The 16806-nt window shown below is 41.1% G+C and overlaps 1 protein-coding gene across 5 annotated transcripts in view; it reads left to right on the top strand.

The window, feature by feature from the left end:
• mbtps2 (membrane-bound transcription factor peptidase, site 2) overlaps positions 1-16806 on the top strand; it is a 57562-nt gene that overhangs the window by 17091 nt on the left and 23665 nt on the right. For all 5 annotated transcript variants that reach the window (XM_059967725.1, XM_059967721.1, XM_059967722.1 and 2 more), the window contains exons 7-9: positions 5989-6169; positions 8620-8714; positions 15915-16110. In XM_059967725.1, the coding sequence (XP_059823708.1) occupies positions 5989-6169; positions 8620-8714; positions 15915-16110 (472 nt within the window). The remainder of the gene's footprint in view (positions 1-5988; positions 6170-8619; positions 8715-15914; positions 16111-16806) is intronic.

The following is a 16806-nucleotide window of genomic DNA, read 5'->3' on the forward strand; positions in this document are numbered from 1 at the left end:
TTTAAAAACCCGCAGAAGGCAAATAAGTAAGCCATAAGGAGGGAAAAATGAAATATAAAGGTAGGCTAGCCAATAATATCAAAGAGGATTTCAAAAGTTTTTTCACGTATATGAAGAGTGAAAGAGACATCAGAGTAGATATCAGTCTGCTGGAAAATTATACTGGGGAGATAGTAATGAAGGACAAAGAAATGATGGATGAACTGAACAAGTATTTTGCTTCAATCTTTGCTGTGGAAGTATGGTGGAAGTTCAAGAGTGCCGGGGGCAAAAGTGAATGCAATTGCTATTACTAAGAAAAAAGGGTTTGGGAAGCTGAAAGGTCTGAAGGTAGATAAGTCACCTGGATGAGTTGGACTACAATCAGGGTTCTGAAAGAGGTAGCTGAAGAGATTGTGGAGGCATTTGTAATGATCTTTCAAGAATCTAAATTCTGGAGTGGTTCCGGATGACTGGAGAACTGCAAATGTCACTCCACTCTTCAAGAAGGGAGGGAGACAGAAGAAAGGAGGTTATTGGCTGGTTAGCCTGACCTGTGGTTTGGAAGATGTTGGAGTCAATTGATAAGAGTGAAGTCTCAAGGTACTCAGAGGGCCATGATAAAATAGGCCAAAGTCAGTATTGTTTCCTTAAGGGAAAATGTTGTCTGACAAATCTTTTGGAATTCTTTGAAGAAATAGCATGCAGGATGGACAAAGGAGAATTGGTGGATGTTGTGCACTTGGATTTTCAGAAGGTTTTTGACAGGGTCACACATGAGGCTACTTAACAAATTAAGAGCTCGTGGTTTAACATGGGTAGAGCATTGGCTGATTGGCAGGAGGCAAAGTGAGTCAATACAGGGAGTCTTTTCTGGTTGGCTGTGGTGTTCCACAGCGGTTGATGTTGGGACCACTTTTTCTTACATTCTATGTCAATGACTTGGATGACATGAATTGAAAAGATAAGATAAAACTTTATTCATCCTAAAGGAAATTATTGTTGCAAGGTTGTTCAGTCAGAAATATATATTTTAAAATACAAAATGTAAGCATTTGGGTACAAAAAATACAAAATGTGCATTAAAAAGTAATAGTGCAAAATACAGGTGTGCAATGAAGCCATGTTCTTAAGGAGGAGGAGTTGTAGAGTTTTATAGCCACAGGGAGAAAGGATCTCCTATGGTATTCTGTGATGCACCTCGATGGAAACAGTCTGTTAGTAAAGGGTCTCCCCTGTTTGTCGGGTATTAAGGGCTTTGTTGCAGAGTTTGCAGACGATATGAAGATAGGTGGAGGGTCAGGTAGTCATAGAGTTATAGAACACTACAGCACAGAAACTGGCCCTTCGGTTCACTTAGTCTGTACTGAGCTATTAATCTGCCTAGTCCCATCGACCTGCACCCAAACCATAGCTCTCTCTACCCCTCTCATTCATGTACCTACAGTGCCTATAAAAAGTATTCACCCCTGGCCCCCTGAAAGTTCTCATGTTTTGTTAATTTACAACATTGAATCACAGTGGATTTTGATACTGATCAACAGAAAAAGACCCCCCCCCCATGTCAAAGTGAAAACAGATCTCCACAGAGTGATCAAATTACAAATATAAAACAAAATAATTGATTGCATAAATACTCATCCCTAATATGAAGCACCAAATCATCACTGGTGCAGCCAGTTGGTTTTAGAAGTCATACATTTAGTTAAAAGGAGTTCTATTTTTGGACAACTGTGTGCAGTCAAGGGCTTCAATTGATTGTAGTAAAAATACACCTGCATCTGGAAGGTCCAACTGCTGGCGAGTCTGTATTGTTGCAAAAACTACACCACAAAGACAGAAGAACACTCCAAGCAACTCCGCAAAAAGGTTATTGAAAAGCACGTCAGGAGGTGGATACAAGAAAATTTCCAAGTCACTCAATGTCCCTTGGAGTACAGTTAAGTCAATCATTCAAAAATAGAAAGAATATAGCACAGTTGTAAATCTGCCTAGAGCAGGCAGTCCTCAAAAACTGAGTGACCATGCAAAGGGACTAGTGAGGGTCGCCACCAAGAGACCTATGATAACTCTGGAGGAGTTACAAGCTTCAGTGGCTGTGTGTACTACAACTGTTGCCCGGGTGCTTCACCAGTCACAGCTTTATGGGAGAGTGGTAAAGAGAAAGCCACTTTGAAAAACAACTCTCACACAAAATTTTGGCTAGAGTTTTCTAGTGAGAAACTCTGAAGTCTGCTGGGAAAAAGTTCTATAGGCCGATGAAACCAAATTTGAGCTATTTGACTAGACTAAACACTGTTACTGCACATCATCAAGAAACACCAATCCCTCTTGAAGCATGTGGTGGCTGCATCATGCAGTGGGGATGTTTCACTGTAGCACACCTTGGAAAGCCTGTGAAGGTAGAGGGTAAAATGAATGCAGCAAAAATACACGGAAATCTTGGAGGAAAACCTGACGCAGTCTGCAAGAGAACTGTGACGAGAAGATTTGTTTTCCAGCAAGCCAATGACCCCAAGCATAAAGCCAAACCTACACAGGAAGCCTTAAAAGCAACAAGGTTAATGCCCTGGAGTGGCCAAGTCAGAGTCCAAACCTCAATTCAATTGAGAATTTGTGGCTGGACTTGAAAAGGGCTGTTCACTCATGATCTTCATGCAATCTGAGGAAGCTTAAACAGTTTGTAAAAAAGAATGCGGAAAAATTGCAGTGTCCAGATATGCAAAGCTGATAGAGGCCTATCCACACTGCCAAAGGTGCATCTACCAAATACTGGCTAGAAGGGGTGAATACTTCTGCGATTATTTTGTGTTTTATATTTGTGATTAATTTAGATCACTAGGTAGAGTTCCGCTTTCACCCCGACATGAAAGTCTCCCTCCGTTGATCAGTATCAAAAAAAAGCCAAATCAAATCCACTGTGATTCAATGTTGTAAAAAACACAACGAAACTTCCAGGGGAGTGAATACCCTGTATAGGCACTATTTCTATTCACAGTTTATGTCCGCAACTCTGGTTGATATTTCATTGATCCTGTTAGTTACTATTCTATAGATCTGAGTATGCCCACAAGAAAATGAATCTCAGGGTTGTATGTGGAGACATTTACATTTTTTTATTAATTTTTTTTTCTACAAACGAACAACAAAAAAAATACAGCACATCCACAAAAACCACGACCTTAACAAAATCAAATTAAATATTGAGCAGCAAAAGGGAGAAAAATATAAAGGCAAAAGTAAACATACACATCAGAGGTACACAGCACCAAAAAAACCTCAGTCCTTACCCCGTAAGAAAGTCTAATACAGGGCCCCATATCCTTTCAAAGATGTCCCCTCTATCTTCATTACATAGTCTCAGTCTCTTCAAATGTAAAGTATTTGCCGGTTCTTTCAGCCACAGATCGTATGTAGGCACAGAGTCCATTTTCCACATTTGCAGGATTAACTTCTTAGCAATCACCATTCCAAAAAATACAGCCACTTTTTCATACGTATGGATTGATGATAGGGAGCTTGTTGCTTCGGGGATGGCAATGAGCGGGTCCGGTTCCCACCGCTTCCCATAAGCTCCTGAGAAACAGCGAAAAATACTTTTCCAGTATGCATAAAGCTTACAACATGACCAGAATGAATGTGACAAGTTACTGTTCTCAGATTTACATCTATTACAAACTGGTGAAACATCAGGATAGAAGCTGTGCAACTTTTCTTTGGAAGAATGGAGTCTATGTATTGTTTTAAACTGTATAAGTCTGTGTCTGACATTAACTGAACAATCATGTATACTTTTTAAACACTCATCCTAGACCTCCTCTGTCAATTCTATTCCCAATTCATCCACCCATGCCTGTTTAAGACCTGCAGTATTCACCCAAGCTCCATTATGGAGGATCAGATAAAAACAGGATACGGCACTACGAGTAACCGGATCAAATTTATTTATTGCCTCCAGGGACTCATGTTTGTCTAAAACTTCAAAATTAGGTATATATTTCCTAACATAATCTCAAATTTGTAAATAACTGAAAAAACTAGATGCAGGGATATTGTAAACTGCTTGTAACTGCAAACGAGGCAAAGTTTCCATTAATATATAGATCACCTACACTACAGATGCCACTCCGTTTCCAGGAAGAAAAAACAGTATCATTCAGACCAGCCAAAAAGGAATGATTGTCACAAATCGGAGTGTAAATATAAGTTTTTGGGGCCTTAATGTGTAGTTGAATCTGCTTCCAAATTCTTATAGTGCTACCAGCCACAAAGCTGTTTCTAAAATGTGACTTATTAACTGCAGTGGGGCTGTTAAGGAGAACTGGTAAAGAAGTCTTTTTACAAAGCACTCACTCTATGAGTAACCATGCTGGGCACGAGTCTGAGGTAGAGGGTGGGCTTTTTTTCCACCATGCAAGAATGGATAGGTGGGCAGCCCAGTAATACATTTTAACATCTGGTAGAGCAAAACTACTTGTTTCCTTGGGCTTTGACAAGTGTTTTTTAGTAATTCTAATGGTTTTATAATTCCAAATAAAGGGTATAATAATTGAATCCAATTGCTTAAAATATGACAGAGGAATAAAACATGGAATTGACTGGAAAAGGTGAAGAAATTGTGGCACTACAATCATCTTGATTGTGTTAACCCTCCCCATCAAAGAAATTGGAAGGGTTTTCCAAAAGTCAATATTGCGCTTAGCCTGTTCAACTTTGTTTCCAAAAGTCAATATTGAGTTTGGTGACATTTACTTTGATAATAAAATTTACTATCAGCTTTAAGAGAATTTTTCAGTTAAAGTAAAATCCATGTAAGATTGGCAAGTTATTATGAAACATGCTGTACTTTGTTATTCCTCTTTATATTTGATATTTAGTTTAAACAACTGTTTCCATCTAACACTAATGACACTGCTTTTTTGCTCATATGCAAAGAGGTACTTCATAAAAAGTAATGGCAAACAGCAACTTAAAGGTGAATGAGGCACATTCCAAATCTATTTAAAAAATCTAATGGAATAAATGGCATTACTATATATAATGTATATTAATATATAGGATGAGCTATAAAGGGTGTTGGGGAAAGACTTGGACAGATTAGGAAAACGGGCAGAAGTGGCAGATGGAATACAGTTCTGGTCATACACTTTGGTAGAAGAAATAAAAGTGTAGACTATTTTCTAAATGGAGAGAAAATTCAGAAATCCAAGGACTTGACGATTATGGTGCAGGACTCCCTAAATTTGCAGCTTGAGTCGGTGGTGACAAAGGCAACTGCAATAGCATTTATTTTGAGAGTATAAGAGTTTGGATGCAATGCTGAGACATCACTTGGAGTATTGTGAGCAATTTTGGTCCCGTTACCTAAGAAAAGATGTGCTGACATTGGAAAGGGTTGACAAGACTGATTCTGGGAATGAAAGGATTACTGTATGAGGAGTGTTTGATGGCCGTGGACCTGTACTCAGTTGAATTTAGTAGTTGAGGTGAAACCTATTGAAATGTTGAAAGGCCCAGATAGAGTGGATGTGGGGAGGATCCTAGAGTATATTACCTGAGGGCACACCCTCTGTTCATTTGGAACAGAGCTGAGGAGGAATTTGTTTAGCCAGAGGGTGGCGAATCTGTGGAATTCATTGCCACAGACAGTTGTGGAGGCCAGGTCATTGGGTGTATTTAAGAGAGAGGTTGATAGGTTCTTGATTATTCAGGGTGTGAAAGATTACGGGGAGAAGGCAGGAGAATGGGGTTGAGAAGGAAAGTGGCTCAGCCATGATGAAATATCAGAGTAGACTTCGATCGGTCAATTGCCTAATTGTGCTCCTGTGACTTATTGGTATTATTAGTGTAGAATTCTCTCAAGCCTAACCTTTGTACACTTTCCTGAGGGGTAGCGCCCAAAACTGAACAGGATATCTCAATTTTGTTATGACTAGAGCTTTATAACATAAAGTAACTCTTAATTGAAGCTTACTCCAGTTTTAATTGTGCATATTCTCTGTTTCCCAGAATTCACCCGCCAGTGGACCCAGAGGACTGTTTACCGGTGATCTTATTAAATATGTAGAGAACTGTTCAGTTCACTGTGTGGAAGATTGGCACAAGTGCATTGAAGAAATCCATCAGAAACCTCAGACTGGATACTGTGTTAATGAAGTGACCCTGCAGCACCTCAGCTCTGTGGCTCGAGGTACAGATATGCTCTTCGGAAGTAGACGCTGAAAATATCAGGCAGACATTGAAAATTAGTTAACATTTGAAACTGAAGAGCATTCAACAAACTGGGAAATAGTAGGGGGTGTCACATTTTAAGGGATTGGACAATTAATTTTTGTGTTTAGTGTCTTTGTATTTTAACCATCTCTCTTGTTTATTTAACAGACATACATTAGTTATCCTTCAGAGAATTATCTGGTCCTTTGCCATAATGGGATTTTGCTGTGTAGAGCATTTCCCAATGTTGAAGTAGTTCCAAAGTAATTGGTGGGTTTGATTCGTTCTGGGGCTGTGGCCTGTGCTATTTGTATTTTAAGTGGATGTGAGGGAAAATGGAATAGAATTGGGTAAAGAGAAGTAACTAGTTTTGGATACCTCTGCTATGAGGAAAAGTTTCACTTAAATCTATCCTATCTCTACCCCTTGTTGGAATAGAGTAAGAGCAAGACTAAGCAACCGAGGCTCAAGCTAGATGGAGTGAGTTGGGTTCAGTGAAAAGCCCCTCAGAGTGGGCTGGAGTGTGGGCAGTGGACTACAGACAACAACAAATGTTCGTCAAGACATGGGTGTTAATTCTACAGAATCTACACCCGAATGGATGGTGGAAGCAGATACTCTCACATTTAATAAGTATCTAGATATGAAGTTGAACCACATTCCATGCTGGTAAATGGGATTAGTGTATTTAGCTACTTGTTGGATTGAAGGGCCTGTTTCTGTGTTGTATGACTCTGACCCTGTAACTCTGTTCTTGATTGATGATAATCTCTGAAGTAACATTAGACATGGTAGAAATAGCCTAAGCAAATTATTGACACGTGTACCTAGATATAGTGAAAAGCTTTTTGTTTCATGTGTCATCCATACAGATAATGCCATACACAAGTACATTGAGGTACTAAGAAGATAACAAAATGCATAATATAGTGTTAGTATTACAGCATTACAATGCAATTGTCTACAATTTGCATTGTAGACAAATGCAAATTTGTCTATATTTGCATGTACAGTCAGCTCACCTTATCCATGGATTCCGTATGCGCAGATTCAACCAACCACGGATCAGGAAAACCCGGAAGATCTCTCTCCAGCACACGTTGTTTGAGCATGCACAGACTATTTTTTCTTGTCATTATTCCCTAAACAATACAGTATAACAACTATTTACATAGCATTTACATTGTATTAGGTATTATAAGTAATCTAGAAATGACTTAAAAGTACAGGCAGTTCCCAAGTTATGAATGAGTTCCATTTCTGAGTCCGTCTTTAAGTCGGATTTGAAGTTTGAACAGGTACATCTGGTATTATTTAGCATCAGTTAGTCAAACGTTTTTCTTAGTATATAGTACATATTTTACTTTTCTATGCATATAAAACACTTAAGAAACACACGTATTTCAATAATTAAACCACTGTGTTGCTTAGTAATAATTGTAGCTTTCATAGGGACAGGGCCTTTCACATGCTCCATTAAAATTGTTCCAATGGTTGACCAACTGTAGCCTAACACTTTTCCAATGACTGATGGTTTTTCACCTCTTTCCGATCGCTTTATTAGTTCCACCTTATTTTCGATTGTGATCGTGATTATTTTCATGAACAGAAACTCCATGGATTCAGAGCTGCGCTGGGTCCTAATATCCACCGCATTGAACAAGTTAAATAAAATCCAGGGTTCCGCTGGGTCCTATAGACCACCGCACTAAGACAGGTTAAATGAGGAACTTGAGCATCCGCATTTTTTGGTATCCGCGGGGGTCTCAGAACCAATCCCCGTGGATAAGGAGGGCCAACTGTAGACAAGGTCCATGGTGAGGTAGGTTAGAGTTTAAGAGTTCATCTTTTAACATAGGAGAGGTCTGATCAAGAGTAATAACAGCAGATGGAAGCTGTCCTTGAATTTGGGAGTTCATGCTTTCATAGTTTTGTACTTCTGCCCAATGGAGAGAGGGGTAAGAGGGAAGTGTCCTTAAAATGTTGTCTACTTTCCCAAGGCAGTGGGAAGTGTGGATGGAGTCAGTGGAGGAAGACTGATTTGCATGATGAACTGGTTTGCATTCACAACTCTGCAATTTCTTGCAGTGTTGAGCAAACCTGTTGTCATACCAAGATGTGATGTATCTAGGTAGGATGCTGTCTATGGTGCATCTCTTAAAATTGATTAGAATCATCAAGGTTATGCCAAATTTCCTTATCATTCAAAGAAGTGGAGGAGTGGTGGGCTCTTTTGGTCATTATATTTGCGTGATATTTACATAAATAGTTGTGGTATTTACACCCAGGAGCTTTTTGAGTCTACAGTGATGACCTCTGTGCACTAGCTGGATGTTCTTTAAGTTCCAAATATTTCCATAATCATATTAGGAGATCTGAAGTTTCCCTGTGGAGCAACCGAGAAACATTGCTTTTTCTTCTCTGCAGCGTACAAGAGGCTTGATGGAACCACTGAGTGTTGTAACAACAACAGCCTTGTGGATATTTGTTTTTCTTACCATGGCAACTTGCAGATGCCTCAGGTGAGCCTCACCACACTCTGTCCTCACACGATTGAGTCAATGTTTAACAACCATAGAAGTCCACCTCCTCCTGTCTTTATACAAAATTAAACACAAGCGAATCTACAAAACACATTGTTTCTGTGATCTGCGCTTGATGAAAAGCAAAATATTTGAACTGCTAACTGGGAAATATTGATAGTTTAGTTACAACTAATGTTGACATCTGGATCAACCTTTTCTGACCATTATAATCCAGCAGAAACCTGTTTACTGAAACCTCACATGAAATGATAGAACAAAATCTGAGGGTTTTAACCATACAATATTGTCAGGGAAACAATGGGTAAAATACTTCATTTGAATATTTTATTTTTCCACCTCCACTGGTTTTTAGCCACTTTAATTTCCCATTCCAACTGCTCTGCCTGCTCCACTGCCAGAATGAGGTAGAATGTAAATTACATGAGCAGCAGCTTGTGTGCTGCCTGGGTAGTCTACAATCTGCACATGAACATAGAATTCTCTAATTTCTGGTTACCCAAACCCACTTCCCTTTCACTGTCCTCCTAATCTACCCAGTTTCTTCTACATCCACCCCAATTAGTCTGTTCCTTTCTCATCCCTCACCGTCCACCTGCTCATCATCCACAAATTTCTCTCTCTTAGATCCCCCCCCCATTGTTCCACTCTGCCTTCCCACCTCCTCAGTTGAGTCCATGCACATCTTTCCTCTTTTACCAGATTCAATCATCTGAAGCCTTTGTGGCGGCCACCTATCACAACCCAGCCTCTGTTGCAAATGTCTATTCTCCCCTTGTCCATCTGTCCTATCACCCCTCCTCAAATGGATCCAGCTATCACTTGCCAGCTTCTGTTCCACTCCTTCAGCCACCTCTTCATACCGGTTACCTCCCCCTACTCTTAGTGCAAATGAAGAATCTCAATAGCTGCCCATTTCCTCCATTGATGTTGCCTGAGTTCTTCCAGTGCTCTAGGTTCCAGCATCTGTGGTCCCGTGTGCCTTTGTATATTATTTGATACCTTCCCTACAGTTTGGAATAATAAGTGTAAGTTGCTGTTTATTTATTTTGTATTTTGTTTCAATCTCTGTGGCTGTGGGCTTTGCGGGCTGAGCTTGCATTTAATTCATCTTCATCATGTGTGACGTGAGTGATCATAATTGTTCTTGGCAAATTGTACTGAAGTGCTTTGCCATTGCCTTCTTCTGGGCAGTGTCTTTAGAAGATGAATGACTTTAGCCATTATCAATAGCGGAGGGAAGGAGTGCCTTACACCTCATTTGGTGGAGACATATCTCCGCCACACCATCCAGAGCATTTAATTACCATTCCTAAATGCCCTTAAGTAAATCCGAAAGGTTTCTACAGTTATATTAAAAGCAAGAGGATAGTGAGGGATAAAATTGGCCCCTTAGAGAATCAGAGTGGTCAGCTATGTGTGGAGCCGAGGGAGATGGGAGAGATTTTGAACGATCTCTTCACTAAGGAGAAGGATATTGAATTGTGTAAGGTGTGGGAAACAAGTAAGGAAGTTATGGAACCTATGACAATTAAAGCGGTGGAAGTATTGGCGCTTTTAAGAAATTTAAAAGTGGATAAATCTCCGGGTCCTGACAGGATATTCCCCAAGACCTTGAGGGAAGTTTGTGTAGAAATAGCAGGAGCTCTGACGGAGATCTTTAAGGTGTCATTAGAAACAGGGATTGTGCCGGAGGATTGGCGTATTGCTCATGTGGTTCCATTGTTTAAAAAGGGTTCTAGAAGTAAGCCTAGCAATTGTAGACCTGTCAGTTTGACATCAGTGGTGGGTAAATTAATGGAAAGTATTCTTAGAGATAGTATTTATAATTATCTGGATAGACAGGATCTGATTAGGAGTAGCCAGCATGGATTTGTGCGTGGAAGGTCATGTTTGACAAACCTTACTGAATTTTTTGAAGAAGTTACAAGGAATGTTGACGAGGGTAAGGCAGTGGATGTAGCCTATATGGACTTCAGCAAAGCCTTTGACAAAGTTCCACATGGAAGGTTAGTTAAGAAGGTTCAGTCGTTAGGTATTAATGCTGGAGTAATAAAATGGATTCAACAGTGGCTAGATGGGAGATGCCAGAGAGTAGTGGTGGATAATTGTTTATCGGGATGGAGGCCGGTGACTAGCGGGGTGCCTCAGGGATCTGTTTTGGGCCCAATGTTGTTTGTAATATACATAAATAATCTGTATGATGGGGTGATAAATTGGATTAGTAAGTATGCCGATGATACTAAGGTAGGAGGTGTTGTGGATAATGAGGTGGGTTTTCAAAGCTTGCAGGGAGATTTATGCCGGTTAGAAGAATGGGCTGAATGTTGGCAGATGGAGTTTAATGCTGAGAAGTGTGAGGTTCTACATTTTGGCAGGAATAATCCAAGTAGAACATACAGGGTAAATGGTAGGGCATTGAGGAATGCAGAGGAACAGAGAGATCTGGGAATAACAGTGCATGAAGGTGGAGTCTCATGTAGATAGGGTGGTGAAGAAGGCTTTTGGAACGCTGGCCTTTATAAATCAAAGCATTGAGGACAGAAGTTGGAATGTAACGTTAAAATTGTACAAGGCATTGGTAAGGCCAAATTTAGAATATTGTGTGCAGTTCTGGTCACCGAATTATAGGAAAGATATCAATAAATTAGAGAGAGTGCAGAGACGATTTACTAGGATGTTACCTGGGTTTCAGCACTTAAGTTACAGAGAAAGGTTGAACAAGTTAGGTCTCTATTCATTGGAGCGTAGAAGGTTGAGGGGGGATTTGATCGAGGTATTTAAAATTTTGAGAGGGATAGATAGAGTTGACGTGAATAGGCTGTTTCCATTGAGAGTAGGGGAGATTCAAACGAGAGGACATGATTTGAGAGTTAGGGGGCAGAAGTTTAAGGGAAACACGAGGGGGTATTTCTTTACTCAGAGAGTGATAGCTGTGTGGAATGAGCTTCCTGTAGAAGTAGTAGAGGCCAGTTCATTTGTGTCATTTAAGGTAAAATTGGATTGGTATATGGACAGGAAAGGAGTGGAGGGTTATGGGCTGGGTGCAGGTAGGTGGGACTAGGTGAGATTAAGAGTTCGGCACAGACTAGGAGGGCTGAGATGGCCTGTTTCTGTGCTGTGATTGTTATATGGTTATATGTTATATGGTTAAAATGGTGAGCTGTCTTCTTGAACCACTGCAGGCCTTGATGTGTGAGTGTGCCTACAGTACTATTAGGGAGGGAGATTTCCTAGGATGTTGATTGAGTAACGTTGTGGAAAGGTGGAATTCCAACTCAGGACAGTATGTGGCCTGGAGGGCAACTCCCTGTTGCTGTCCCCTTGTTTTTGCTGCCCTTGTCCTAGCTGGTAGAGATCATGGTTGGAAGGTGCAGTATAAAGGGTCTTGGTCTATCAATACTGTCCTGAGAGGTGATCCATATCCTGAAAAAGATGTTTGAAATAAAATGAATATACATTGTTAAAAGCTGAGCCCCTAGAATTCATCTTGTGGTATATTAGTAAAAGTCTTTCATTCAGAAAATGATGTATTTCTACCTTCTATGTTCAATCTGTAGACAATTAGATGCTAATGTATAACTCCAACTCTGTGACACAAAACACGATACTATTGTTGGAGATTAAATTAAATAGCTGGGTATTCTTAGTACATCAGCCAGCATCAACAGAGGGAGAAAACCTGTTAGCAGTTCAGGTCAATAATGATTTATCAGAACTCTCTTTCCACCCAGACCCCCACTATTCACCTTGTCTCTCCTCTGTCCCACTGTGTCACTGACTTTCCAAACATACCCTGTCACTTCCTCCTCCCCATCCCCATCTGACCATCTCAGCTCAAGTTTCCCAGTTTGTCAGTGTGTTTGGTCTCTTGACCCCTAATCTCTCCTCTTCGTTCCCAATGTCTTCCCATCTCTCTTCATTTAGTGTCTGGGTGAGCTGCCTGAACGATTATAGCTTGGTAGCACTCACGTCTACTGTGATGAAGTGCATCAAGAGGTTGATTAGGGCTAGTATTAACTCCTGTCTGAGCAAGAACCTGGACCTGCCACAACACATCTACAACAGACACAATCTCACTGGTTCTCCACTTGGCTTTGGGGCACCTGGACAACAGCAATACTTACATCAAGCTGCAGTTTATACCAATTATAGCTCACTATTCCTCTTGTGCACTATTTATTTGTTTATTGTAACTACTAGTAAGTTTTTATGAATTGCACTGTACTGCTGCCACAAACAAATTTCATGACGTATGTCATTGATAATAAACTTAATTCTGATATTGATTTCTGCTTCATCCCTCTTGCTCCACTCAGCTGCCAGCATCTCCTGCTCTATCCTGCCTTTCCTTCCTTATTCCTGTCACACGGATCTCACCACCTTCTGCTACTCCTCCACTGCCCCTCTTTCATCTTTTTCCACAACTCCCTCCCCACTCATGACTGGCTGTCTCTCAGCCTCATTCTTCCCCTGGTTTCTCACTGTCTACTCTTGCCATTCCCGTACACTGTCACCACTCCACTCCCTCCTTCAGTATGGTTTCACTCCCTGTACCCTCTGACTGTGACCAATGGTGTATTGCCATGACATTTGAGCCCCACTAATTGATGAAAAGTTTCACTTCCTGTTGACACATTTACATTATACCTTGAGAAACAAAGCCTGAATGATATAATTTCCATCTTTAGCAAGGGGCAATGACTTCCTTTCCCCTAGTCTGCTTGGTTCGCACAAACCTCATTGACCTCCAGGACAGTGTTCTCCTGTGTTATAGTATTCCAAGTAACAGAAATTCGCCTATGGGAAGTTCACAAAACAAAGCCAAAAAATTAATTGAGGAATAGAATGGAAGTTCACACTCATGGGAGTAAAATAAACAGAAAATCGGGAAGAAAAAGCCAGATTTTGTCAATGCTTCACAATATGGATAGTTTTCTAGGAATACAACTCCTCCTTGACACTCAGAAATTTTCAAGAAGCATATGAATAAATTTAGTCCACATCAAAGTAACAGCTCTCTCCTCCCACTTACCTTTTTCGCCCTCCACCCTCCCCTACAACCCATCACCACCCTCCCCAAACTTGTACTTCAACCTCCAGCTCACACAGTTTTGATATACCCATGAGGTTTTGATTTTGCTGAAATTGAAACTACTCTGCAATCCCAAGCACTAATGGGAAAAAAACAAAAGAAAATCTGCAGACGCTGGAAATCCGAGCAACACGCACAAAATGCTGGAGGAACTCAGCAGGCCAGGCAGCATCTATGGAAAAGAGTACAGTTGACATTTTTGACTGAGACTCTTCAGCTGGACTGGAGAAAAGAAGATGAGGAGTCAGAGTTAGGTGGGAGAGGCAGGGAGAAACCAGGAGGGGAGGGGTGAAGGAAAGAGCTGGGAAGTTGATTGATGGAAGAGATACAGGGCTGGAGAAAGGGGAATCTGACAGGAGTGGACAAAAGGCCATGGAAGAAAGAAAAGAGGGAGGAGCACCAGAGGGAGGCAATGGGAGGGAAAGAGATGAGGTGAGAGAGGGGTAGGGGAACATTACTGGAAATTTACACATACAATATTTCTACTTTATATAGGTTGTATATTTATCATATCATTCCTGCTTTTACTATATGTTAGTGTTATTTTAGATTTTATGTGTTATTTTGTATGATTTGGTAGGTTATATTTTGGGTCTAAGAACGCTCAAAAATTTTTCCCATATAAATTAATGGTAATTGCTTCTTTATGATATTTCAGCTTACAAACGGTTTCATAGGAACGCTGTACCTTCGGATAGCGGGGGAAACCTGTACAGCCAGTTGAAATAGTGTTACTCCGGAGACAAGGTGCAAAGCACAGAATCAACAATCATACACAGCATAGGCATGCATAGCACATGTAAGATAGTAGTAAACGTACAGTCACACAAGAAAAATATAACGTAGCTCATGTCCCTAAGTAGCCTCGTAGATTGATGGAGCATGTATGTTTCCAGCAAGAACAAGCCCTCAGTAGTCCGCAGATGAATGCACACAATCTATTGAGCTAACACTGGAGGGCATCATTGACAGGAGGGACCTACCCCAATCCAGCATGGATGTTGTTTCACACTGCCTCTGGCAGCTGTGATAGGTGCCACTCCGGCACAAGACCTAGCCCTCACAACAACCAAGGCCACACAGCTCCCCCACCACCTGTCTTTTCCAATTACCCAGAGAATAGAATTTCCCATATTCTACGTTACCAATGTTCAACAGTCTTGCAGTCACAAGAAAAATATCCAAATCCATCACTCACTGGTAGGCTGCACCAACTCTGATGCCTTTCTGTAGCAGGCAATGACACAGTTCAGACCAAAACTAGTTCCTCCGCAAATAAGCAACTCGCTTTTGGGGTAGACCTACAGTACTTGAAGTTTTTAATGTTCAGCAGTGCCTTGCGATCATAAAAGGGCGTAAAGCGTCCTTTAACATCTGCCGGACGATGCTGAGGATGTTCTACAAGTCTGTGGTAGCCAGTGCTATCATGTTTGCTGTTGTGTGCTGGAGCAGCAGGCTGAGGGTAGCAGACACCAACAGAATCAACAAACTCATTCGTAAGGCCAGTGATGTTGTGGGGGTGGAACTGGACTCTCTGACGGTGGTGTCTGAAAAGAGGATGCTGTCCAAGTTGCATGCCATCTTGAACAATGACTCCCATCCACTCCATAATGTACTGGTTAGGCACAAGAGTACATTTAGCCAGAGACTCATTCCACCGAGATGTAACACTGAGCGTCATAGGAAGTCATTCCTGCCTGTGGCCATCAAACTTTACAACTCCTCCCTCGGAGTTTCAGACACCCTGAGCCAATAGGCTGGTCCTAGACTTATTTCCACTTGGCATGATTAACTTCTTATTATTTAATTATTTATGGTTTTATATTGCTATATTTCTACACTATTCTTGGTTGGCATGGCTGTAACGAAACCCAATTTCCCTCGGGATCAAAAAAGTATGCCTGTCTGTTTAAAAAAGAGAAAAACGCCTTTTAAATCTTACTGACAGCTTGGAGAGTTTGTGTTAAAAGTGTGCTGGGCTTGATAGAACCTCCACGGCTTGGAACTGGAGTATTACCATTCGCGAGAGCTGTGTACGACTTGGTATGCCTCACTCTCTTTTGTGCATTTGTTTGGGTTTGTAGCATGTTTGCCTGCCAGCCAGGAAAACCATTGAATCTAGTCGGTTGTGCCAGCGGAATGCAGACTGTCAGAAGGAGTTTATCCATAGCCTGTGTGCAAAGCCTTCCATGGAAAACCAAACCAGGCTGATCAGAGTCAAGCACGCGTCTGCCATGGATATGTTATTTGTTGGGCACCCTGTACATCTTCAGTATGCAGGTATGTGGCAATGTGGTTCTATAAACGATTGGCTACATTGCAATGAGTTAAGATTCACATGAAGTTGTTCACTGTCTTCTGGCTGAGCTTTTGCTGCCAATGATCGTGTGCCAGTTGAAATGGCAGGTGAGCAGAGAAATCGAGTCATCCTCTGCCAGATTCACTCTTGCATCTGAGTGCTCTGTGTGAGAGCCTGGAACCAGGGTGGGAAAACCTACCTTAGAGATCAGAGATATTAATGGAATAGCACAAAATGTAAACATTTCTGGGTCAGTACCCCAGCTCAGTTATTGTTACTTTATTTTCATAGCTTTGGGACATTGATAGTGGCAAATAATAAAAAGAACACGACTATCCACGGTTTGATTCTCCCCAGTATCACTATCTCTCTCTCCTCTGAGCTTGCATACTTAGCTACACTTTATATTGAATCATTGTAAAGCAGATATTTTGCTACTTCCTTCTTCTCAAAGTCCAAAGCCATCATCTTGAGCCTCCACCATAGAAACTCAGACCGTTTTATTAAAACCTGGCCGTGTTTTTGATCCCCAACCTGAACACACTGACCCTACTTTGGGTCATGTTGCCAGGTTTGGCTGTCTATGGGCACTTCCTCACGCAGATTGCCCATCCTCTGCTCTTTGCTTTCTTTCAACTGCATGTGGAGCAAGAGAATCAATGCAAAGTTCCATGTAG

This window comes from Hypanus sabinus, chromosome 4 (genome assembly GCF_030144855.1).
Source record: "Hypanus sabinus isolate sHypSab1 chromosome 4, sHypSab1.hap1, whole genome shotgun sequence".
NCBI lineage: Eukaryota > Metazoa > Chordata > Chondrichthyes > Myliobatiformes > Dasyatidae > Hypanus > Hypanus sabinus.